This window comes from Lissotriton helveticus, chromosome 11 (assembly GCF_964261635.1).
Source record: "Lissotriton helveticus chromosome 11, aLisHel1.1, whole genome shotgun sequence".
NCBI lineage: Eukaryota > Metazoa > Chordata > Amphibia > Caudata > Salamandridae > Lissotriton > Lissotriton helveticus.
In genome coordinates this window covers 161,659,018-161,686,641 of record NC_136072.1, presented here as the reverse complement: position 1 = coordinate 161,686,641, position 27,624 = coordinate 161,659,018, and the positions used below count along the sequence as shown (strand labels likewise).

General features: G+C 46.7%; 1 protein-coding gene across 1 annotated transcript in view; it reads left to right on the top strand.

Annotated features, from left to right (window-relative positions):
• Positions 1-1,464: 1,464 nt before the first annotated feature.
• The window catches only part of LOC144790783 (cytochrome P450 2J6-like), a 158,099-nt gene continuing 131,939 nt past the window's right edge, over positions 1,465-27,624 (top strand). The window contains exon 1 of the mRNA XM_078665474.1: positions 1,465-2,013. Coding sequence (XP_078521600.1) covers positions 1,843-2,013 — 171 coding nt within the window. The 5' untranslated portion in view covers positions 1,465-1,842. The remainder of the gene's footprint in view (positions 2,014-27,624) is intronic.

Below are 27,624 nucleotides of genomic sequence, written 5' to 3'. Positions count from 1 at the left end.
AGTGGCTGGCTTGGTCAACGTGAACCCGGGAAATCGGGGATAAATCCCGGCTTTCCTGATTAGCCAAATTGTGTGATATTAGGCAAAAACTTTTTCACTGAGCCTCATTTTGGTTTATTAGCCATATGAGAGTGCTTCATATACGAGAGTTCAGGATGTGTACAGTACACAAACCTGTCTTGTATGTGATTTAATAGCATATAATGTTGCTCCTTCTTGAATCAGAATCGAGGCCACATTAAGGGTACACATGACAAGTAACGTGCCTCTCAGTCAGGGCTACTCGAATTATGCGATCCTGCGACTGCTGCTTTTTTTTGCATAATTATGGATTTGCCGCATTGGCCATATAATTCATCACCTGCTGCATAATCTGCAGATTTTAACAAAAAAAGGTTCTTGCTTGTACCTCCATCGGATCAAAAGTTACTAAAAAAGTGGCAACATTTTTTGCACACAGTGGAGGGCATTTTGCAAAGGTTAACTGCTCATCTTTCAGTTGCTTATTTCTGCATTTGGTAGTTAAATTGGTCATAATTAGGTGAAATATTTGCCCAGACAGTATTAGTACATGAAAAAAATGATAAAGTAATGAAGTAATATTATCAAAAAATTTACTCGATTATTCTGAATAGTTTGCTTTTTTCTTGTCGCATTATTTACTAAAACCTGCTGCATATTTTGGTGCTCCCTTACCACATAATTCCAGTGCCATGCTCTTACTAATAACATTGCCATCAGGGTCAGGGCAGCAATGGGTTATTACCATCTGTGTGTATGGGGGAGACAGGGGCCATAGTAAATATTATCTTTGTCGGTGTAAAGAAGGGTGCTACATTTTGATTTTTGTTCAGAAAATAGCTTACACAGATTTTGTTTCCTAATGTTTTCCTTCAAAGAAAAAATACTTCTCTTGCCTACGCCTGATACTATATGGAATGAGCCGGGGCTGATTGGCTTGAGGTAAATCAGCTGGAACGCTGCCTCGTGCATCCATACATAGCACATAGTGCCACTCATTCAAATAGGGAAGATATGGGCCCAATAGGCACTATGTTGAATAGGGAACACCTTTGCTGTTTGGGGATCCGGGTGGAGGGTGCTCCAGCTGGTCTAAGTCCCTGATGACGCGATAAAACGTCCAGAGCACACAGACTGCCTGCAGTCGAGCAGGTCATTAGGGCTTAGGGCACAGGGCGGGAGATAAGTGAGTGAAGGACATTGGCGCCCGACGTTAGCAAACACGCATCCTCTTAGCTCGAACGAAGCTATAAAATTGGACACTGGAAGAGTTCATCCTGATCCTGACATCCTTTTCACATTCACTCTTACACCGTATTCCAGACTGATAACAGTGCGTCATAACTGACAGAAGTGGAAAACACTTAATAATTAACCAGTGTTTGGGCTGCGCATAGGGGGCCGTTCCCATGCCGGAAAACACCTGGGCCTTGTCAATAGATGCTTCTCCAGGCCTGTTATAGTTTGGTATTCCTGCGCGTTTTCCGAAAAAGGTGGCGTATGCCAGGGCAAAAAGGCGCGGAAGTACACACAGAGAAAATAGTTCGGTAGAAATCCTGCAAGAACACGCCGAATATTTCAAAATCAAATCCACTGCAGAGAGAACAAGAGTGAGATACAGAAGAAAAAAAGAGAGCAGCTATTGAAGGCGAAGGAGGGATGGATTGATAGCGGGGTACAAAGAAAAGCGAAAATGGTTAACAAATGAGAGATACGCTGAGGAGAACCAAAAGGAAGAAACCCTGAAAGTGAGGGAACAGAGGGAGGTAAATATCCATATTGGGCACTTGTAGGAGAGGAGTCAGTGCTGTATAAGACATAATGGCGCTGGTCGGTGAGCTTCTAGTGGCCCTGGCGGTCTCTCTCCTCATTACACAGTTTCTCAGACAGCGGTGGATCATCAGGCGGTTTCCTCCCGGCCCAACTCCTGTCCTCTTCTTTGGAAACTTGTTGTCGATGAACTTTGAAGTGCACCACGAGATCCTCATTCAGGTATTTGCCTTCAGAATATTCAATGAGACTGTCATTTTCTTCTAGGACACTTAGCTCCTGATCACGAGTCTGGCGGTCTGAGGACCACCAGGCTCGCGGGGCATGGTGGTAGTGGTCCAGCCGCACTGGCGGTCTGACCCCCCTATTAGACTTGACTTCGAGGGTCGGACCACCATTGCACCTCCAGAAGCCCCCACGGAACCGCAGTTCACTGGCGGTGCCTCAGCAGTCTGAGGGCCGCAATAAGCTTGGTGGGGCCCTGAGGTATCGGCAAGCATATTATGACTTTCCTCACCGCCAGCGGTCTCATGGAAGTTCTTCCTCCATGTAACTAATGGAGGTGAAGAAAGAAAGAGGGCCTTACACAGCTCCCTCTTGCCCCTGTGCATGGGGGTGCCTGCAGGGGGGCATATGTTGTGCCTCCCTTTATTTCCACACCCCCAGTTCCTGCACAGGAAGAAATGCACTGGCGGTCCCGCGGCAGTGCTGTTTCTGGCTCACAATGAGTCTTGTAAACAGACCCACCACGGGATGGCCATGCTGCCCGCCAGACTACAAAAAACATGTAATCTGGCATGCAGGTGGCGGCGACTCTTGGTGGTGCGGGGGCGTGGTGGTGATGAGCTGCCCGCCCTCGTACCGCCAAATGTCGTAATCGGGTCCATGGTGTGATATAAAAATTACTTTTCAAGATAAGATTTCATTTTTTGTAGCATACGAGCACATCTATAATCCGATAGGCGCTTGACATCTTTTCCATAAAGTACCATACTGGTCAACTCTCAGCCATTGAGTAACTCGTTCGGGTACTAGTAGTTTCACTTTTCACATTATACATATGGGAATGCAATTGTCATCATGCATTGTGTAGTTCGGTGAAAAAACAAGGCTGGCCAAGCCTCCCTTATGGGGACAGGATAACATTTTTGCAGAATTTTTATTTTGACATTAACCCCTTAAGTGCTGAGGCTTTTCCCCACCAGTGCTTAAGACTTGATTACTTTTTTTACCACAAAAGATATCCAGGATTAACTTGCGTCCTTTGTTCTGACATGTTGGGGATTCTGACATGGTTTGTGCATTCCCCTTCAGGGAACCTAGGAAAAACCCAAAATGTATCAAAATGTAATTATTTTTTTCAGAAAAAGGGAAAAAGTGCTGTCAAAGAAAGTGTATATTTATAATTTTCTAAAATTGTCATCAACAAAATAATTGCTGTGCTAGGATGATCATCTTCCCAGCTATGAGAAACAGCACGAATAAAAAAAGAGAAAATGATCACTGGAGTTTTTAGAATTTTCTAAGTAGTAGTCAGTATCCCAACTTGAAGGCTGTGGGGAAAAAGGTGTGTGAGTGAACCTGAAAAAATGTAAATTTCTGGAAACAATTGACAAACTTTTAATCCTGCAAGGGATCATTTGTGTAGGTCGCTCAGGCTTTTTCAAATGATTCAAACATTAAAGCCAAAAACCAATGAAAGTCAGTAGGATATATATATATAAATAGGCAGCAGTATTTACTGGCAGATTTACAACAATAACATGCACGTATGTTTGTAATACTCATCTGCTTTCAGGGATATATAGGGGCATATTAGCAAGAACCTCGTTAAAATTATCGCCGTTTTAGCGGCATGAAACTGCAGCTAAAACGGCGATAATGGGCTTGCTAATATGCGTTACAGAATTCCAATAGAAGCCCAGCTTAGATGTGCAGGACATCTAACCTGGGCTTCTTTAGGAATTCTGTAATGCATATTAGCAAGCCCATTATCGCTGTTTTAGCGGCAGTTTCATGCCGCTAAAACGGTGATCATTTTAACGAGGTTCTTGCTAATATGCCCCATAGTGTTTATTGGCTGTCACACAACATGAGAGACCTAGAGCCATTAACCACGCAGCAAATTGTAATTATATTTCACTTTGTACCAACCCTGCATCAATTTATAAGGTAAAATCTAATAAATGAAAATGCAGGAAACTTTGTAGTTTTGAAATCTGCCCAAGACCCTGAGTTTAGGAATAGTGGGTGTTTCTATGACTTTGAATTTGGGGTTTCAAAAATGTCATGATTCAGAGGACGATTTGCAAAAAGTATTTTTTCTTCCACAACAACTACAGTTCGAAGCTGAAAATAGACTGAAATCTAATAATAAAATACCAAGTGCTCTGCTATTCTGTGTTTCCCACACTTCTCCCAATTAAAATAGTCCTCACTTGTATCTCTGGGCCAATCACCCTGACCAGAAAGTTCCGCCAAATGTATGGTGGAGACATCAAGAATTTTCCTTGGAATTTCAGTTTTTTTGATGATGTGGAAAGTTGTGGTAATTGGGCCCAGGATCGATTTGCACCCTGGGTAATCTACCAACTCCAAATATTTTTTAAAACTAGGGGCCTCATTTATGTCTTTTTGTCGTATGGCAGCGCATTCCTGTGCTTTTCCCCAGCGCCAGCGCAGAATGGGCTGCCGTGCACCATCACAGGCACTTTTGCACAATGGTGCAAGGGTACCTGTGTTGAGGGGATGATTGTTTTTGTGCAGGAAGAGAAACCTTCCTGCACAAAAACAATCACAAGAGCCTTTTTCCTTTTTCTATGTGTGCTGCAGAATGCAGCACACATAGAAAAAGGAAAAACAAGGAAAAATAATTATATTTCTCCTCGTTCTGCCTTCCTTATAACCTGCACGCGCGTTACTGCATTGGCAGCTTTTTAATACTTTTAAAAATTTCATTTGCACTGTGCACATTTCGCGCTGTAACACGCGCATTCGCACTCGCGTTTTTATTTACTTTAGTGGCTTTAGACTGTGAGGACTTACCCGCACTGTAATTGTGTCCGCACCCGCACTTTGTGGGATATAGCTTGTAGGACTGCACGTGATACTCGCAGCGCAGCGCTAGCCACCCTATTGGGTGAGGGTCAGGGCGCACGGGCCGTTTACTAGGCGCCATCTTGGTTGGCGGGCTAGAGGCTCGCGTCGGTGGACTCCCGCACTTACGGCGATAAATAACAATGGCGGACGCTACGCGCAGCGTGGGCAGCAAGCGGGCGCGTCGTGGGCGCGCCGGAGGTGCGCCAGAGGTAAGCCCGTTTGCGCCCGTTCGCGCACCGGGCGCGCCAGCGGCTAGAAATGCTGCCCCTACCGCCCCCTCTTCTCTAATTTACACAAAAGAACAGCTCCTTAGCTGGAAATCTCGTGACATAGACGATTTGCAGCCCCCCATACCCACTAAGGGTAAGAAACTCTTGTCCTGTGGCTTGCTCAATGTGAGGTCACTCTGCAAGCATTTCACGGAGATAGCGCTACTCATAGAACAGCATGAGTTGGACGCTCTCTTCATGACGGAAACCTGGACCAGGACTGATAGTGTAGTGGAGTTGGGTCAAGCCTGCCCTCCAGGATATAAGGTCATACACTCTCCTCGGGTGGGGGCTAGAGGAGGGGGTCTGGGACTAATTTACAGGGAATCGCTGGATTTTTCCCATTTGGAAATCAAAACGATCCCTGACTGTGAGCTAATGGGTTTTTCATTGAAGGAGCAGAGTGGGGTTCTTTATACTGGCTTATTGTGCTATCGCCCGCCAGCCTGCGCCCTATCTGCCATAACCGAGCTCACGGATTTAATCTATGACCTTTCCAATTCCCACGCCAGATTGGTGGTATTAGGGGATTTTAATCTGTGGCCAGAGGGGCCAACAGATTCAGCCTATAAATATCTGACTCAGGCTTGTTGTAATATTCAACTGGAGCAGTTAGTCCTCTCTCAAACCCACCAAAAGGGACATGCGCTGGACTTGATCTTTGCTAACATTGATCAGGTGTTTGTTGGCGATATTTTACCACAGTGTTGGACAGACCATGCCCTGGTCCTCTTTTCTGTAACCCTCCCAGAGGCTTGTTTAAAGGCTAGTAGCTCGGGAGCGGTCAAGATGGGCAGGCAGTGGTCGAGACTCCTGAAACACACTAGCCTACCTAAGCTACTTCCAGGTAGCTTTCTGTTGGGCGACAATGTGGATGAAAGCTATAACTCCCTTTGCCATCAAATCACCGCCTCATTGGATAAACTAGCTCCACTGAGGGAAATACGAGTTAAAACCAAACCCGCCATGCCCTGGTTCTCGAAGGAGCTTTTTCAGCAAAAACTCCACTGTAAACACGCTGAGCGGGTATGGAGGAAACAATACGGTGAGACCGACAAACTCCTTTTTAAACAGGAATTGGCGTCTTATAAGTCGCAGATTAAGTGCGCAAAGGCCACTTTACTAGAGGAAACGCTCTGTTTAGCCCCTAACAAGGCTCAAGCCTTGTTCAAAATCGTTAAAAGTCTATCCCACCCATCTTGCGTTACAACAGCTATTCCGGCCTCTCAACTGCTATGTGACTCGTTGGCTAAAGCCTTCGAAGACAAAATCAGGACCATTTTAAGCAATCTGAGCTCGCCGGTACTGGTGGCGGCCTCTTCCTCAGTTTCTGAGTTGGGACCCGGGAAAGCCCAGTTGGATAATTTCTCTGTTCCTTCCTTTGTGGAATTCTGCTCTTTTGCGGATGGGGTAGCGTCTGGCTCTCCCCTTGATGTGCTTCCACATAAACTTTGGAAACTGTTTAGGGATGAACTTCTTCCTCCTCTTTTTGCTATTTGTTGCCAGTCTCTTGGTACTGCCCTGGTCCCGGCTAACTGGAAGCTCGCGGTTGTCTCCCCACTGCTGAAAAAGGAATCATTGGACCCCCTGTGCCCCGCAAATTATCGACCCATATCACTGCTCCCTTTTCCGATCAAGATCATGGAAAAAATGGTAACAAAACAGCTGTCCAGCTTTCTGGAGATCAATGATTGTCTGGACTCGGCGCAGTTCGGTTTTAGACCAGCCCACGGAACAGAATCAGCCCTGGTGACTGTACTGAATGACCTTCGTTCGCGTGCCGACCTAGGTCGAGCAGCATTTCTTGTGCTGCTCGACATGTCGGCAGCGTTCGATACGGTCAGCCATGCCATCATGATCAGGAGACTGGAGGAGGCAGGGGTGGCTGGCTCGGCCCTGGAGTGGCTGGCTTCGTACCTTGCCAATAGACATCAGGTAGTTGCACTGCCCCCTTTTAAGTCTTCCATCAAAAGGGTTGAGCAAGGTGTGCCACAGGGCTCGGCCGTCAGCCCCATCCTATTTAATCTTTACCTCCGACCCCTGATCAAGCTTATTAAATCCTTTGGCATTACAGTCACCAACTATGCCGATGACACGCAACTTATCTTCTCTTTTGAGGGTAAGAATGCAGTGTCACAGGAGTCTCTCCATCATTGCATGGTCAGTACGGCGGAATGGCTGGGCAATAACTCCTTACAGTTTAATAGCTCTAAAACTGAGGTGCTTTATTGCTCAGCAGACCGTATTCCTTGTCCTCTCCCGCACGACTTCTGGCCGTTAGCCTGTCAAGGCACGGTATCTGCGGCTGAATCTGTTCGAAATTTGGGAGTGATGATGGATTCTAATCTTCAACTTGACAGTTTTGTAAATAAAACTGTATCCACCTGTATGGTGCTGTTGCGCACCTTACGGAAGATCCTCCCTTTACTTCCAACCAACACCAGACCAGAGGTAGTGCGGAGCATAATCTTAAATAGATTAGATTATTGCAACGCACTGCTTCTGGGGGCCCCTGCCATTTTGCTGGGCAAACTGCAGCCGGTGCAGCATTTTGCCGCAAAATCGGCCCTCTCTCGTAGACGTTATGATTCCTCCTCAGCGGCACTTAAAGAGCTTCACTGGCTGCCCATATCTCAACGTGTGGAATTTAAGGCTTTGTGCCTGGTTTTCCGGGCTCTTCATGATCTGGGTCCGTCTTCCTTACGAGAGATGTTCTCTTGGTACATTCCCCTCCGAACCCTTCGTTCTGCCTCAGCCTTTCTGGTGGCAGTCCCTAAAATCCAGAAGATACGGATGGGTGGTCGCTCCTTTGGCTACGCAGCATCCAGACTCTGGAATACGCTTCCTCTTTCACTTCGGAGTACGGGAGACCTCTCCACCTTCAAAAAGGGATTAAAAACTCATCTTTTCCCAAGAACAATATAGATGGCTCAAATGTAATGTTTTCTCGTGTCAGGTCATGAAAGATCATAGCGCCAGGATACCCGCCGGGTGACAGTCGCGCTCTACAAGTATGCCTTACATACATACATACATACTTACGCCTCCCATGTGGAGGCGTACGTTTTTGGAGCTGCCTCAGATTTACGATTTCTCGAAATCTGGGGCAGTGTCAAAAAAGCCATGGATGCAATGGAAGTGCCGACACTCACCGCATGGTGTAAAAACATGGACGCAACAATGGTAGCAGAAAGAACGGTATTTATCAACCGAGGTTGCCCTCGAAAATGGAGCAAGATCTGGGGGGCTTGGAATGCATTCAGGGGAAATATTTGTGAACCACCAGGGGAGCAAGCTGATGAAGGTTTGGGAGATGACTTCTAAGGAGGGTGACGTTTATGGCATGCAGGGTTCTGTTCACGAATATGTTGGTTAAATTATTAATGTGACAATGTACCGGAACTGTAATTTGCTGGATTTTAATGAGTATGTATACCAACTGGAAGAAGTATGCCTTGTTGATATTAAGTATAATAAAAAGAATTACAAAAAAATAAAAGCCATGGATGTTGCTGGGAACGCCCCCAGCAACACCCATTGCACGCCCCTTTAACACAGAAAATGGCGTTAAAGGGAACCATTTATATGAGGCAGCATTAAGTCAAAAAAAGTGGCTTAGTGCTGCCTCGTAAATATGGAGAAGGCTCCTGCGCCACAGAACGTTACAAAAAGTGACGTTCTGGTGGTGCAAAGGCCCTAGATACTCAGGGGTAGGTGCATAACTTACTCAGTGAGATTCGGAATGTATGAATCACAAATTTCACAACTATAAGAATAGTGGGTTGCTGGGTGGATGGGTTAGAAGACCACCATACAGGATAGTCTGTTTCCAAGAAGAACAGATTTGCATTAGGTGGTCCTCTGTCTAGAGTGGCACAGTGGATGAAACAACATGTGTTCGAATGCTACCCCCGGTGATTGCCACTGGTTACACTATTAGCAAGCATTCATCCCATCTCCTTTTGGGTGTTTGATTGCCAGTAGTATGCCTGGAAAGTTAAGACTGGCACAGTTTTCCAAGCCTACTACTACCAATTTAAAAAAGAAGTACATTTTCACCCATTCAAGGAATACTTCAATATGTGCAGGTTTATACTGCTTTTTTGTTAAACTGGTCACTATATATTATTTAAGATCCCGATCCAAAAAACTAAACAAGTTAAATCCTCTTAGTAAAAGGAAAACTATGAGAAAAACCGATACAGACATAGCAGAACCAACTCAAGCCCCCAGATCCAACTAACAAACCAAGAATACATTTGTGGGGTGTCACACTGCAAAACACCTCCACTGAAGCTACACCCCAGTTCCATCCCACTTAGGCCTGGTGGTTCTCCCTAAGAAATCATGACTATGGTTACGTACCACACAACGGCCAGTGGTTTCTGCCCTTGTATCGTTTATTTTAAATGTATTTACACTGCACGCACTCTTCTTCTTCTCTTCTACAAGAAGCCTTGATGGGATCTATGCATGTGGGCAGGGCTTCATGTTTCTAGTTCTTGCTTTTTACAAATCATTTTATTAAGTGTCTGACGACCCTTTGTGCTAAAACCCAGCACGAATAGAAGAGCGCACAGGCAAATTAATAGGGCAGGATGAGCCATGGGTCTGGCTTGGCTCCAAGAGTCTGTGAATGAGGCGAGTCTTGAAAATGTTTGACTTGTACATTGTGAAAAAACCGAACGTAAAAATATTATAACTCTATTCAAAATTCAAAAAAGTGTATGCCTATAGCATGCGGTAGCGTTTCATCTTAGTACACCGGATTATATCATTGCATAGACAGAAACTGACTCTATCTCTTTCTCTCGCTCTCTCTCTCACTCTCTCTATTTCTCCCCTTCTCTCTCTCTCGCTCTCTCTCTCTCTCGCTCTCTCTTTCCTCTTTCTCGCTCTCTCACTCTCTGCCCCTTCCTCCCTCCCTCCTGCATATAAAAGGGCATTATTTTGCCTTTCATTCATGACTCAGGACAAGAAAAACCAACTTAGGGGATGTTGTAATAGTACCTCTGCCAACAAGTTGAGGAACTCTTGTTGCTTAGGAGTGTTCCACTGTTCTATCATGAGGGTAGAGGATGGCATGCGACCGCCTGGCAAATCCTACTGCAGCTCAACCACTGATGGTAATGCCTCCCAAAGTAATGATGGATTGGCTGCCCAGGTAAAGTTGACTTCTCCATTGCCATCTCTGATGGCGTCAACACCATGAAAGGCCACAATGTAACTATTGCAGTCTTTTACAAAACGAACTGAAGTATATTTGTAATGTTGAAGGAGTAAATACCCCAGCATGTCTGGACCTCTTGAAATTGTAGGCTATAGTCCCAGTTCGCACATGTGGTGGGAATTACACTGTGCTCTATTGGCATGATGGGCTGCCCATTACAGAACCTTTCTGTGATTTGACTCCTTTCATGAGACTGTCAAACCGTTTGAAGGAACAATATTAGGACACATATGACAGACTTTGCATAGTGTGAGAAATTGGCCTGGCATATGCTGTCCACTATTCTAGTGGGCACCTTGCACCAGTCCAAACGACCCTTATTGATGGTATTTAAAACAACCTATATAGAAAGCTATCCTAGTGGTAGCTGTGGAGAGCAGCCTTTAGGCTAAGTATTGAAGGAATGTAAAGCAGCTTGTTTTACCAGTCTATAATCTCATGAATGACCAAATGAAAGGAGAACCACACCAGGTATATATATATATATAAAATATATGTATTTATTCTAAACACATCCCTCTAGTCTCTTTATGAGGCTAGAGGCAAAAGTACATACAGTGAAACTTATTTAGTACACAGTAAATTAGCACAATATACGTGGAGCCCTAGGGGCGTACCAAACCATATATTAGGAAAGTGATATAAGAACTACAACTGACATAGATACAAGGCCTAGAGCCTTTAGAACCGCTGGGGCCTCCAAGAACCACCCAAGGTAGTGACACAGGGGACCCACGGGGAGGCGTGCAGTGTCTAAACACAGCCGCGAATCACCATTAACTTCTATGGGGAAAGCCATGGTTGGAATTTTAAAGATTAAGGACACTTGGAAGAGGACTTGGAGCAAACCCCTTTAGAACTAGGCAGTTATAGAGTCAATACCCACAGAAGCACTGGAGTTCTCGAGTTACCTCACCCAGGGAAGCCGGGTGCATAGGCATTTGATGTTGGATTTCGTCGTTGTTTTCAATGGCGATCTGCTGCAAAGTGCTGCTGGTGACACGTCGAAAGTGTCCGGATGGATCCAAGGGTGGATCACAGATCTGAAGAACCTGAAAGCAGAGGTGACAGAGTCTGGGTCACTAGCCAGTGACCAGGAAGGCAATGAGCGGATGACCACCGATGTCGTGTGCTTTCAGAAGAAGAAGGTGAAGCTTGACTCTTCAGCCACGAGGACCAGGCGGTGTCGACGACAACCAAGAGCTGGATTCAAGCTGTTCCACAAAGGATGTCAAGTGCTGTGGTGTCGGCTTCCGGATTGGACCCAACAAGCCTTGGCAACAGCAACCCATGCAGAAAGCAAAGATTGGCTTTGGTGCAGAGCAGCAAGATCTGAGGGACTCACCACTTGGTGGGGAGTCAGGGCACGTCCGGAGCAACCAGGAAAGCACAAGAAACAGAAGAGTTACATTCGTGGGGACCTACCAGTCAACGGACCAGGGATTGCGAAGGAGCCTCGAGTGGAAATACTAGAAGCGGGCCCACAGAACACTCGTGGAGTGTACGCCCACAATCTTCAGTGCAAATGGTGCTTGGGACTTGGATTTCAAGTAGCCCAATGCACAACTTTGGGAAAGCTCGGGAAGTTGATGCACTTGCAAATGTGCACGGTGTCCAGGAGTTACGGTTCCACATCACTCGTAAAGGCTGCGGGTCTCAGCTTTGCTGGGATCTCGTGTCGGCCTCTGAGATGTCTGAAAGTCCATGTCCTGAGTCACAAAGGGGGAGCGACGGTCATACAGAATCATGACGACTATGATCGGGAGTGTAGACGCCAACTAGCCAATACCACACACTATAGACTACTAACTGAGGATCCCACCAATCGACTAACTACTACCGTGATGTCTCTGGTTATTGAAGCAGAGACCAACGAATGGATCAGCAAGAATGAGGCAGAATTCCTGGTTACAACGGACCCGATAACACCGTATTTTTATACACCACCAAAAATACACAAGGGTACCAGTCCGGTCCCAGGGAGACCAATTGTGTCGGGCATCGGTTCTCTCTTAGAACCCCTTTCCCAGTTCTGTGATGCTTTTCTTCAGCCTCTGGTCAAATCGATCCCGTCTTATCTTCAAGACACCAGAGATGTGTTACGTCTCATTGACGATATGGATGGCAGAGAAGACATCGACTTCCTCCTTACCCTCGATGTGGAAGCATTATACACAAATATTCCACAACAGGCCACGCTGGAAGCAGTGGAGTCCCTACTCCGAAGAGAAGAGTGGCAGTCTCCCACCCCAATCTCCTTCATCATGGAGCTGGCACACATTGCACTAACTGAGAACTTCTTCAAATACGGGTCGAACCTATACCATCAGATCCGTGGAACATCGATGGGTTCGACCTTTGCGCCGAGCCTGGCATGCATTTATATGGCATTGTTTGAAGAGAAGTGCATCTACCCCCCTGAACAGAACCCGTATCGTGAAAACCTCACGTGTTGGCGCCGGTATATCGACGACATCCTGGTGTTCTGGAAGGGTGACCGCTCGACTTGTGAGGCCTTTTGCTCGTGGATAAACCAACAGAACCCTTTTTTAAAATTCACGGGCACGATCTCCAATCAATCCATACCATTCCTGGACCTCTCTATATCACTGGAACCTACCACCATCAGTACCACTCTGTACAAAAAGGATACTGATAGGAACAGTTTATTATCTTACACCAGTCACCACACTAGATCCCTCAGGGACACTTTACCTTTCGGCCAATTTCTCCGCCTCCGGAGGAATTGTAGCTCAACTACTGATTACAAACAGCAAGCCCGATCCTTGCAGACCAAGCTCCAGGCTCGGGGCTATCCCACTCATCTCTTGAAAACCTCCACTAAGAGAGCCCTTAACAATAACAGGGAGGCCCTGCTCGAAATACACCCCAAGGAACAAGAGGACACGATTGTTTGTGTGACTTCCTTCACGAAACACTCCTCGTTCATCAAAAAAACGATCACCTCACATTGGGACCTTCTCAATTCTGTGGGGTTGGAACTTCCACGTCCTCGCTTTGCTTTTAAGAGGACGGCTAATTTGAAGGACACGCTGATCCACACCCGTCCTAAGAAGACCAACACCCAGATTGCCAATACTCTTTGGGACCTTCCCCCAGTAACTGGACACTATCGCTGTGGGTCCTGTGTTGTCTGCCCCCAAACCATCCAAGGCAAGACCATTGTACTCCCGGGCGACTTCACATGGACAATGAACAAGCATACCAACTGCAATAGTTCCAAGTGCATCTATGTGTTGATCTGCCCCTGCGACCTGGTATACATTGGGATGACCATGCGTCCGGTTAAACAACGTATAATGGAGCACAACAGCAACATTCGGTGCCAAAAATCACACACTAGACTGTATGAACACTGCAAAATTAATCATCATCGCCCAGAAAACATCAGGTGGGCAGTACTAGAGTGTGTACCTAACTTCAATCAACAAGCCCTCTTCCGACTTGAACAAAGATGGGTACACCGATTACAGTGCGAGGAACGGGGATTGAACGAGGGGGTGCCCTGGACTGCCCTCGCCAGATAGGCATGATTTTGGACTTCATTGTCCATTCCTTAATGAGTACTGAGATAACAAATCAGCTTCTATTGTACGTTCCAAGATGGCCCCCGCATTGAAGGGCGTTCTAGCTGCTGCCTCGAGCTAACCCCTTCTCACTTTCCACTCTTGCATTCCGGGGCGGAGCAACCAGAGGGACACGCCCCCCGGTTGGTGCGCTCCCGATGTCGATTTCCCTTTAACTACACTTTAGACTCCCGGGCTACCTAGCCGGCTGTCCTTGCTACTTGCGACCGTGGGACGGGTAGGTGCTGAGATGCCCGCCTTCAGCGACGCTTGAGGTAAGGTGTGGAGCCACTTTCAAAGACCGCGCGCTCTATGTTAGACGCCCGGCCAGCCATCCGCCAGCGGATCCCCTTCACGAGGGACGCTGCGTGATGGTGTTTACTATTTCCGTTAACCCCACGGGTTGCCTTACTTTCCCCATAGGAACCTCTCACCCGCTGTTGGCCCCACATGGACAGCTTGTGAGGCACCCGGATCCACATTAGCGGGTAAGCGCATTGTCATCATTGTTGACATTGTTCGCGCTCACGCGCACACGCTAATCAGGGCACCGTCCTTGTTTTGGGCTTTTTTGACTGTGTGCTTGTGACCGCGATCACCACGCAAACACCGACCTTGAGCACATGACAGAGTGTCGGACTGGATATGAGCGTCCTGAATTTTTATATATATGAATTGTGTTTATATTTGCGGTTTCTTACTGTTTGGCTGAACTATTCAGTCTGCATATATGTATATTCATAACTTTGCAATGAATACACGGGCCGCCCTTACCAACTTATTGGGTTGGGGCGTTACATCACTAATGGCCCGGCATATTGGGTTCACACAGGACTCGGCAAGTCGCATAGTCGTTAGCCACGCCCTTTGCACTGAGATGCATGCTTTAAAACTTACAGCATGACTGCTCACATATAGAGCGTGTTCGACCGCGCGCACTGGTTTTATCAATCACCTCTCTCTCACATTACCATGCAATTTGCTATGGCATAGCGTTTGTATTCACGGGACATGCACGGTCAAGTCACCTTGATACACAGGCACCTGCTGATGTAAACTGCTACCATCATACTCTAACATCATGTATGTCTGTTTATTCAAATTTCAGTTTCCAGCAGGTTTCCCGCCTGGAACCATTCCAGTACGATACCATTCAGGTCGTATATGGGGGTCTTCGCAATCTAGTAGACACCCAGCAATTATATGAGCACTAAGGTCCTGATGAATTGCCCTTACGGCAAGAAACATGTCGACCATTTTCACATGAAGGGTTGAATAAGGATTGGTCTCATTGTCTATCACTCCTTAATACCCCTTAATTTTAACAAAGCAGCGAGCCTGATCATTAAAGCTACTCTTAATGGACTCGACTGACTTCTTTTAATTCTACACACACACACCCCCTTGCTCACTATTGCACTCCCTAGGTCCCTCACACACATGCACCCGCTGGCTCGGAATAAAAGATCTCCATCAAAGTGCGGCCCTTCGGGCTGCCCGACGGGCATTGCACCGCCAGCCTGCCGTAGGAGCAGGATACCAATGATGACGCTGGACGGCCACCGATTGGGACAACAGGTGTTGGCCTGTCGGTGACTTGTGTGAGGTATCCTAAAATTCTGAAAAGGGTCTACACCATGCACTTGTCCCGCCACCTTAACTGAGAGAGACAATCGACTGAGCTACATCACTGGCTCACACTGGGGAACTCTGTACAACACTCTTTTGCTTGCTGCTGAGTCACAAATCTGTCAGGATCTGGCGAGAGCCTTGAAAATGCAGACTGGCAAGATGCCTGTTTGAACAGGGGATTCACTCCTTGACCCCAAGGGAGATTCTTCCATCTTCTAGTCGAAAAAGAATGTCAAAGTTGCAGGATATATGTTGCAGAGTTTTGTCCAGGTGTAATCTGAAGTCCTAAGGACTGGGTGCCCATACTTATACTAAGTTAGGGGGTTGGACATACTCTGGGGACCCACCTATGGGAGGGTCTGGGAAGAGGGGTGGTTACACCCATTCCCTTCGTCCAGTTTCACACCAGAGCCGGGGCTGAGTGCCTCTGCAACCGGTTTGAACAGGGGTATGCACAGGGACACCAAGTGTGCCCCCAGCACTGTCTTCAAAGCATTCTATGAATGCACCTACCCAGCCCCAACACACTAAAGCCTGTCTAGTAGGGGGTTACACCTCCTTGTGACAGGAAACCTATTGTCCAGGCCTCCCCTGCCGGGGTTTTGTCCAGCAGCAGGAGGTCAGACTTGTGTTTGTGGCTGCAGCATCCATTTTGTGATGCTGGGGCTCTTTTAAACTATTACCGGTTAGATCAGTACATGTCTCTCCCTCTGGAAGGGTGGAATTCTACCTCCGCTGCCAGGACTGGCGGGGGGCGGGGGGTAGGATTCCAAAGTGTTTGGCACCAAACACGACATGTTCCAATGCAGCCACCCCAAAGTTAGCATTTACCTCGAGGTTATAATGCACTTAAGAGTATATGGTCTGGCTGCATCACAGAACAGCATCAGAGAATAGATTCTGAAAGCTGCAGAGGGGTCCTGCTCATGCATGGGCACCCTCTCGCACAAAACCAAGCACTCTGCCTTCAGGATTGATAAGGCTTGCCATAGGAGTGACTTTTTCGTTTATATGTGTCAGTGATTAAAGGTAGATATAGGTAACCTATATCTTAGTAAGGGGTGCATGCGCCACCTTACCCAGGCTGCAGTAGCAAACCTGTGGTGCCATTTTGGAAGGCTTCCCAGGGGTGGCATAATACATGCTTCAGCCCCTGATAGGCCTCTGGGGTACCTATGCCCTTAGTACCTAAGGTACCATATACTAGGGACTCACAAGGGTAACCCAGCAAACATTCTGGAGTGTACCTAAAGTACATGCAATCAATTTAGAGAGGAAGCAGCTAGGCTGTGGTCCTGGATAGCAGGGCCCCAGCCAGACTAAAGTCGAAAAACAGTGAAACACCAGCAAAAAGTGGGGGTAACCATAGTAACCATAGTAAGTAGATCCTACTCTCCTACACATAGGGCCTTATTACGAGTATGGTGGTGCAGTAGCGGGACAGGTACCACCACCCGGCCCCCGCACCACCAAACCTGAACGCTGCCTGCCCACCAGATTATGATACAAATCGTTGTCTGGCAGGCAGGCAGTGTGGCGGTCCCACTGCAGTGCTGGAAAAAGATTATTTAGCCCATAATACTGCCCCAACGTGGCACTGCCACAGTGCGTTCCAGCACGGCATTGCCTATAATGTCCCTGCCGTGCTGGAATGGGGGTGCTTGCACACAGGGGGGCACACCATGTATCCCCATGCATGCATTTACCTGCATGGGGCAAGGGGGGCCCTGTAGGGTGCCCTTTGTTTCCCCACCGCCAGCTTTTAATTGGTGGTGTTGACCGCCATATAAGGCTCATGGTCAGGAAACTCACAATTTTCATGACAGTGCGGCAGCAGCAGCAACATATTCTGAGCTCTTGACCGCCGCTCCACCACCAGGGAACGCGGTTCCCTGGCGGTTGCATCGGTGAAATGGCAGTCAGACTGCCAAACTAATAATACAGCAGTCAGACCGCCGGTGCATCTGTGGCTGGACCGCCGCCGCCGCTGCTCTGTGATTGGACCGTCAGACTCACAATAAGGCCCTAAGACTGCAACCACACAGGCAGATGGACAACCCCCATTAAAATGCATAAGTGAAGCTGCTAATTGTCAGCCCTTTTATAATAAAAAAACTTTGGTTAATTGCATTTGTTTAGATTACATAAAGATGCTAGGCTTAGAATGCACACATTCTTTCCAAAAAATATTGGCCCATCTAGTGTTTGATGAGGGAGCTTCACTGGGACTCTTGGATATTTGTTGATGGAGTGACCAGTTCCTGCAATTGACTCAAAGCTCATAGCTGCAATCAAGAGAAAATACATGGTGGTCTCAAATTCCTGGACGGTGGATCTGTTTTATAAATTTGAGTGAACACAGTCTGATCTGTGATCCCTGAAAAGATGACACAACTGGACTAGGAGGGTAATGCAGAGTCTGGCTGCTGTGTGACATATGCCAAAAATTAATGTATGCCCTGGTCATCTTACTTAGGGCCCGATTCACAAAGGTAAACTGAGACGAAAGTCTAACTTTTCGTCTGTTGGTATTCACAAATGGCATTTACGAGTAGTAAAGTTAGACTTTTGTCCCAGTTAAACTTAAGTTTTGGTCTTAAGTTTAACTTTTTGATATCAGTTAAACTTAAGATCAAAACTTAAGATTAACTGAGACAAAAGTCTAACTTTACTGTTCGTAAATTTTCATCTCAGTTTACCTTTGTGAATCAGGCCCTTAGAGTGTATCTCAATGTATAGAAGTGGGACATCAGCCAAATCCTAAATATTCTTAAAAGGTACTTACGTTTTGTGGCAATCATTAATTGAATTAAATAATGGGAAAGAAGGAAATGTCATAAGGCATTACTTCAGGACATACCTACTGAGGTACTTACCACTATCTCGAAGCACTATACTTCTCATAGCACCGTATAACATTACCTGGCTAGAGCAGCATTGAGCATGACAGCTCCTTCAATTAATGCATGCACCATCATGAAATTCAATAGCCAGCAGGTTGAATGACTTAACTGATCCAAGGAGCACCTTAGAGAGCTATTGCACCAGATCCACCTGCTCAAAATAACTGTGAGACTGCAGACTATCATCTGAAGCACAAAAGGGAGCTTTGATCCAGCCATGCAAAATAACTAGGTGAGACGGCAGAGACTTACCAAAAGCACTAAAGGAAACCGTTGATCTGGCTACTCAAAATAACTGTGTGATTCTACAGAGTGTGATTGGAAGCATTAACGTAAACAGTGGTCTGACTACTCAAAATAACCATGTGAGGCTGTTGCTTATGACCAACAGCATAACAGAAAGCTGTGATACGGCTACTCACGATAACTGTGTTGGTCTATAGAGTACGAAAATTGGCACTAAAGAAAGCCGTGATCTGGCTACTTGGTATATCTGTGTGACTCTAGAGAGTCTGACCAGAGGCACTAAACAAAGCTGTGATGTAGCTATTCAAAAATATCTGTATTTGTATGTGGCATATCTTTTGATCAGAGGCATTAAAGGAAGCCATGATCTGGCTACTCAAAATAATTATGTGAATCCCCAGAGACTGAGCTGAGACACTACAGGAAGCCATGGTCTGGCTACACAAAATATCTGTGAGTCTATAGAGTCTGACTGGAAGCATTAAAGGAAGCCATGATCTGACTACTCAAATTATCTGTGTGAGGCTGTAGAGTCTGACCCGAGGCACTAAAGGAAGCCATGATCTGACTACTCAAAATCTATAGAGTCTGACAAAAGTTACTATAGGAAACCATGGTCTAGCTACTCAAAATGCCTGTGTGAGTCAATACTGTCTGACCAAGGTCACTAAAGGAAGCTGGCTATTCCAAATACCTTTGTGAGCTTTTAATATCTGCCATGTGGCACTAAAGGAAGCTGAGACCTGGCTACTCAAAATAACTGTGAGACAACAGAGTCTGCCAGAAGCACGGAGGGAAGTGGTCTTCGGACAAGACACATTCCAAACATGAAAGTGTCTGAAGCACATCCTTGAAACCCAGATAACAAATATCCACAATATCAGTTAATTTAAAAAGAAAAGTTAAATAGAACACAAATAGAATAAGCCAAACTGCTTTTATCATTTCAGACCCATAAAGGCCAACCATTTCTATGCAAATGCATGTCCTGGCCTTGTTTCCCCTTGTGGTACGACCAGCATTCATGTCTGTTTGCAATCCATTGTAATCAGTATCTCACTGTGTTGTGTAGTTCCTATAAAAACTATACAGGATCTGCGAGTTCGGACAGCATACACTGCAGGATTGGTGTCAGACTAACTCTGTACACCTCCACTGGTTATGCGTGCCTTCTTTATCAGCTAGCTCACAGTGCCACTAGAATCTCCCCTTACAGGGGAGAGAATAGTTCTTGGCAACCATCGAACTTGACAACCCTGATCCCTCAGAATCGTGGAAACAATATACTACTTTTCGCTCAGTCACTTGTGCTTACTTAGTCTCTCTCAGAGAGATACACAGAATAGACAGGCTGGGCGTTTTCAATAAGAATTTATTGAACAGTTGTTATGCTAGTGTAGAAAAGATGAGCTGCAACAACCATTAGACAGTAGCAGAGATAAATGATTAGAAGCACTAAGAAAGTAAATGGATGATATAACCCTACCATCTTGCAGTAATCATGAATACATACAAGTATATAAAACACATGATAATAAAAGTGTGCACTCCTATGATGCCTCCCTAACTAGATGTACCTAAGTGTACCTAGCATGTATGTAGGTGTAAAGCCATGAATCCCTCTAGGATTTAGTCAACCCCATTACCTGAAGAGAGAGACTGTAGGACCCTATCCTGGTCTCGAGTTGGACACCTTGCGAGGGATGTTAGACCACTGCGAGCTGGAGTGTCTGCGTGCAGGAACCTCAGCGTCTCTGGTCAGTGTGTCGGCTGGGAAGGCTCGGTCTCCTCTCTCTGTCTTAGCAAGATGCGATGTATTTATATCCATAGGTCTCCCCAGGGGTTCTACCTCGCTATGTTACTGTGTCAGTCTAAGGATGCCGTCGGCATGAACTTTATACAGAGATATTGTACAGGCGATGGTAGTCCTGCTGTGCTTCCAAGAAACCTCATGCATAATGTATGAGATTCGAACTAGGGAAAACTCGTGTTCTGAATGCCGTGTCGTATCAAGGTAAAAGGTCAGTCCCTGTAAACCATTATGTGTGTACTGTAGGGAAAAATATAGGTGAAAGGTTGCAATGTTACCTGCGCCTATAGTAGGGTACCTATATGGAATATAACAGCTGGTTCTCTGATTTCATCTTCTGTAGCCCTACTTTACATGCAGATGATACTATGATCTTGCTGTAGGTGGGAAAAGGTCCAGGCTCATTGATGCCACTTCTCTGCCTGCTTATCCCATACATCTTGAGGGCAACAACACTGGTGTAAACTAAATACTACTGAGGTTGCAGCGGTGATCTGCAGAGACCAAGTAAAACTCCAGAGTCCTGACATTTCTTGAGATTTCATGGGCTATTGTCTTACTCTTGTCCATCGCCAATATGAGCTCCTCATTCAACTATCACGGGCACTCAGGTGGTTGCAACTGCAACACATATTTTTCCCATCTTAATTTATTTAATGGTGGTGTCTTTTAGTTTAGTTTTCTTACAGTCATTCTCTGGAAACTAGATTATGACATGTTTAGTCTCCATAATTCAGGGCGGAATGTTTTAAAACAAACAAGGGAGCGACAGAAAGACAAGCATTGGAATGGTGGAGCAGAAGGCCAGTACCACCTAGTATTGGCCCTCAGTCACTTCATTGTCTTCAGTAGAGCTGAAAATGCCAAAGTTCCAATCATGAGAGATCATCAAGGACTTAGGTTGGCCACCAATGGGCAACTTATGACCACAAACGCAGGTCATAAAATCAAGCCTGTGCTCCCTTCCACTGCATGCCATTGTGACTTATTTGATGTAGAACTCCAGATTAGGTTCCATACTTCCATATCTCACTCCGCCATCTCATGATTATATGTTTGTACATAGCATCCCTTCTTATGCAAGCACTTAGAATTCAGAAGTCTTCAAATGGTGGGGTGCACCACCCAGGTGGGGCGTGGAAACAGCAAACACAACAATGATGGACAGAATGTGGATCAATGTCACACATTCACCCCAGTCCAAAGATCTGGGCCCAAATCCATCGTTTTTCCACTCCACACCACCCTGGGTTAGACAATGGCGATATGCAAATCAGCGCTGACCCTGTGCCCCATGGGAACAGTCCAGTCCGAACTACAAAAGCCATGTCCTTCCCAGAACGGAAACAAGCATCCGAGGACCGGCCCGGTTTCGAGGTAACACCTCTCTTCAGCCCGGCTAGCTTGATTCCAGTGGTGTGGAGTGCCTGGGACTCACGTCTGAGCATCCCCAGTACACTTAGAGCGGTAACTGCAAACACAACAATGATGGACAGAATGTGGATCAATGTCACACAGTCACCCCAGTCCAAAGATCTGGGCCCAAATCCATCGTTTTTCCACTCCACACCACCCTGGGTTAGACAATGGCGATATGCAAATCAGCGCTGACCCTGTGCCCCATGGGGACAGTCCAGTCCGAACTACAAAAGCCATGTCCTTCCCAGAACGGAAACAAGCATCCGAGGACCGGCCCGGTTTCGAGGTAACACCTTTCTTCAGCCCGGCTAGCTTGATTCCAGTGGTGTGGAGTGCCTGGGACTCACGTCTGAGCATCCCCAGTACACTTAGAGCGGTAACTGCAAACACAACAATGATGGACAGAATGTGGATCAATGTCACACATTCACCCCAGTCCAAAGATCTGGGCCCAAATCCATCGTTTTTCCACTCCACACCACCCTGGGTTAGACAATGGCGATATGCAAATCAGCGCTGACCCTGTGCCCCATGGGAACAGTCCAGTCCGATCTACAAAAGCCATGTCCTTCCCAGAACGGAAACAAGCATCCGAGGACCGGCCCGGTTTCGAGGTAACACCTCTCTTCAGCCCGGCTAGCTTGATTCCAGTGGTGTGGAGTGCCTGGGACTCACGTCTGAGCATCCCCAGTACACTTAGAGCGGTAACTGCAAACACAACAATGATGGACAGAATGTGGATCAATGTCACACATTCACCCCAGTCCAAAGATCTGGGCCCAAATCCATCGCTTTTCCACTCCACACCACCCTGGGTTAGACAATGGCGATATGCAAATCAGCGCTGACCCTGTGCCCCATGGGAACAGTCCAGTCCGAACTACAAAAGCCATGTCCTTCCCAGAACGGAAACAAGCATCCGAGGACCGGCCCGGTTTCGAGGTAACACCTCTCTTCAGCCCGGCTAGCTTGATTCCAGTGGTGTGGAGTGCCTGGGACTCACGTCTGAGCATCCCCAGTACACTTAGAGCGGTAACTGCAAACACAACAATGATGGACAGAATGTGGATCAATGTCACACATTCACCCCAGTCCAAAGATCTGGGCCCAAATCCATCGTTTTTCCACTCCACACCACCCTGGGTTAGACAATGGCGATATGCAAATCAGCGCTGACCCTGTGCCCAATGGGAACAGTCCAGTCCGAACTACAAAAGCCATGTCCTTCCCAGAACGGAAACAAGCATCCGAGGACCGGCCCGGTTTCGAGGTAACACCTCTCTTCAGCCCGGCTAGCTTGATTCCAGTGGTGTGGAGTGCCTGGGACTCACGTCTGAGCATCCCCAGTACACTTAGAGCGGTAACTGCAAACACAACAATGATGGACAGAATGTGGATCAATGTCACACATTCACCCCAGTCCAAAGATCTGGGCCCAAATCCATCGTTTTTCCACTCCACACCACCCTGGGTTAGACAATGGCGATATGCAAATCAGCGCTGACCCTGTGCCCCATGGGAACAGTCCAGTCCGAACTACAAAAGCCATGTCCTTCCCAGAACGGAAACAAGCATCCAAGGACCGGCCCGGTTTCGAGGTAACACCTCTCTTCAGCCCGGCTAGCTTGATTCCAGTGGTGTGGAGTGCCTGGGACTCACGTCTGAGCATCCCCAGTACACTTAGAGCAGTAACTACAAACACAACAATGATGGACAGAATGTGGATCAATGTCACACATTCACCCCAGTCCAAAGATCTGGGCCCAAATCCATCGTTTTTCCACTCCACACCACCCTGGGTTAGACAATGGCGATATGCAAACCAGCGCTGACCCTGTGCCCCATGGGAACAGTCCAGTCCGAACTACAAAAGCCATGTCCTTCCCAGAACGGAAACAAGCATCCGAGGACCGGCCCGGTTTCGAGGTAACACCTCTCTTCAGCCCGGCTAGCTTGATTCCAGTGGTGTGGAGTGGAAACACCTCTGGGGCGGGGGGGGGGAGGTTCTACAGAAAGATTTCTCCTGTATATTGTTTATTCCGACGTCTGATGCACATTTACTTCGGTTTATTCTTGAGAATCGTGGCCATCGCAAACAGGACTCTCTGTAATTGGAGGCAGCAATCAGAGTAAACAATAACCATAATGCCCCCAGCTGTGTGAGCGTCCCACAGGCCCTCCCGCCTTTCACTTCTATGATCAATTATGGACACAAAGATATTTGTGGTGTTAGAACAGCCGCAGTTTATTCACATCATAAGGTGGTACCTAAGTTATCACAATTGCATCAGTCATTAATATGTTCAGATCCTTGCTTAACTAGCAATTTATGTAAAGCATACAGCTCCTAACTGGTCCACAGTATAATCTTATCATTATGCCATATCAAAACCATAACACACATGGGGCCTCATTTATGAGGTCGTGTGTCACTTTTACGCCGCCGGTGCGTCACTTTTTGTGACGCACCAGCAGCGTACAAAATGTGCCTTGTTGCACCATATTTACAAAGTGACGCATCTAGGTAGATGCGTCACTATGTAAACCCCTGCGCTACATTATACCCATGCCAGGTATAATGTATGCAGGGGGGCGTTCTGACGCAAGACAGGGTCATAGAAGTGACGCAGTGAAATCTATAAGATGTCACTGCGCCACTTCTAGGACATAAATGCGTCAATTTCTTACGCCTGCCTCACAGCAGGCGTAAGACTGACGCAGGCCCTTTCACATGGGGCTTGCCCCATGTGAAAGGACACATTGCTGGAGTTGCGTCACTTTTGTGACACACTCCAGCAATGCGTCACTTTTACACCATACAGATACGTCAGAAAAACTGACGTATCTGTAACTCCTTGTGCCATGATACGTCATACTGTAAATATATCGCATCATTGGTCTCGCAAGGAGGGCGCAGTGAAAAGTGACGCATCGCTGTTTTCACGCAGCGATGCGTCACTTTTCATAAATGAGGCACATAATCTGCAATGCATCATCCTGCAAACTAAAAAGTCCCTTGAATGGGTGTTGTAAATTGTTGTTTGTCAACTGCCATGACAGCTCACCTTCCGTCAATTACTTTGGTACAGCGGGTCGTGGCTTCGAGGCTTCCCTTGCTACCAAATGTCTGGCGTTCACTCCTTGTGGCCATGCCTGAGCTGCAAGTGCAGTTTCTTTCCAGCGCTGACCATTTCGTACCCCTTTTGTCTGCCTTCAAGTGTCCCTGCCGTGAGGCATCCCAAGGAACTTGTTCAGGCAATTGTCCTTTTATGCTTCAACAAAAGAGGGGGGGACCAAGGAGCTTTTTAAGGTCCAGTGTCCATGCTCCTTAATTATAAATGTATACCAAAAAAGGGAACACTGTTCCTAATGCAAGGTGCAAAAGTCACCCATGCAAAAGGGTGCAAAAAGTCACCCGTTTAAAAACAGGGGAAGAAAAGAGAAATAACAGAGATCCTAGGTAACAGTCCCCACTAGTGATAGGAAAACCATATTGTTGTCCTCTGTTGCCCTCACACACCCCGAAAGGTGTCATGCTTCATCATTGGGCAGTTGCTCCTCGTAGGGCCGGCGCTGCAATTCCCTACGGGTCCCCCGAAGGGTCTCTTTATCGGAGATCTTTTTATAGGACTGCCGGTTGATGCATGTGGGTGTGTGGGGTGTGGGGAATGGGTTTTCCATTTTCAATTGAGGGTAATAGATTGACGTGTAAGTGTGATATAAAAATAGGGTCACCATGCAGCGAAGGTAAATTGGTGTACCCAGAGTAGACTCAACTACTAATTAAAATCTAGCCCCACTGGTATACTATGCCCGGGCATAGAACAACATAGGTCCCTTTTGCATGGGTGACTTTTGCACCTTGCATTAGGAACAGTGTTCCCTTTTTTGGTATACAATTGTCCTTTTATGTCCCTTTTGTCTGTCCTCGAGTGTCCCTGCTGTGAGGCATCCCAAGGAGCTTGTTCGGGCAATTGTCATTTTATGTCCTTGTGTGAAGATATTTATTGTTAAACCTTGTGGTTACCCGCCCCCAATTTTTGCAGCTGCGCCACCCTTATTATCTAGTGTGGGTGGGTGAGATGGGCTTTAATGAGCTAACAAAAAACGATGCAATGCTTAACGCTTCCTTGGTCACCCTTTTGTCCGCATTCGTACACACACCCTCCCCCTAATTGGGACTTTCAAACGTAACTTTGTTTTTTGACCACTTCTATGCCCCATGCTTGGCACGCTTTCTTAGTGTCATCTGCTGCTGCGCCCCTTGGATGCCGCCCACAAAGGGGTGGGGGTGGTAGCCGCAGGCCCTCTAGGGTCGGCAGCACTTCCTGGTCCGGTGGGATGTGGAAGCGTCAACCCTGACCTTCCTCCAATCAGAGACACAGCAGCATAAAGGGAGGAAATGGCCACGAATTGCCTTATTCCCCCATCTTCACTTTACTTCTGTTTTTTTACCACTGCCAAACATAAATTGAGTTTTGCCTCAAAGCCTGCCACTCGTACAGACATTCTCACTTAACAGGCCCTCACACTGCCAGACATGCAGACATTCTTTCACACGTAAACACACGCAAACGTAGGACATGTGACAGTTCCACGCATTGGTGAATTTGTAAATAAAAAAATAAGTGCTGGGGATCTCGCCAGGAGGCAGCTTGCACCAACCCATTTCTCCTGTTAGCACCACCTAAAACAGAACAAACTACTAACCTTGAAAGTGGTGAGAAGATGTGGCGTAATGGCCAGAGCTGCTGACTTTGGCGCTGAGGAACCAAGTTTGAGACTCGGCTATGGCTCAACATCCTGTGATTCTGGGCAAATTACTTAATCTCCCCGTGCCTACCATAAATGATGTGTCATTAACTAGGGGCTCATGAAAAGTGCTGGTGTTGGTGATTAAGTGCTGGTGCTGAGCACCGGAAACCACCCGCTCAAATTGAGCACTGGTTCGACGGGCTGTTCACTTATATGAGACAGTGAAAGGTTCAGGGGAAATTGGGTGGGTTTAAACATCACCAGAAGGGAAAGGAATATTATTGACACAGAATGTAATATCCAGAAACGTAGCCCCGCTTTGGGCTTTCAGATTGCAACCTACGAGTCACTCCAATTCTACAAGTAATGTGTCGCATCAAAGGTTAATTTTTGGAGTCACCTCTGTTGCTCAAGGTCCGGGTGATGCGTTCATTGCTGAGAATCTTTCTAAAAGACAGAGGAACACCCTGATAACCAGTCAAATAGGAACCATTAACTAAAAATAAGCTGTAAAAAATATAGCGCTACACAGGGCATTACTGTGTTGTGCACATGCTGATGACCAAATGTCCTTGCACTTTGCTATCAAGAGATCTCAGTTGAGAATCCTATCTCTGTTAGTCCTGGCGTTTTTTGCTAACAGCAGTGTGGATTCTGCAAATCTGTTGTGATGCAGGCATTTTCAGATCCTTAGGCAAAATTGCATTTGTCCATTTGTCTTAGTATTTCCCATTATAACAAGGTGTTTTAGGTCATTTGTTGCAGTTTTGTATCCCTTCCTGTTAATTTGTGAAAGTGCTGTCACATAGCTGCCTGAAGAGCCCATTAAATCCTAATAGTTGCTGTGTATTCCTATCCCAGCTCTAGTCTAAGAGGCATGTTC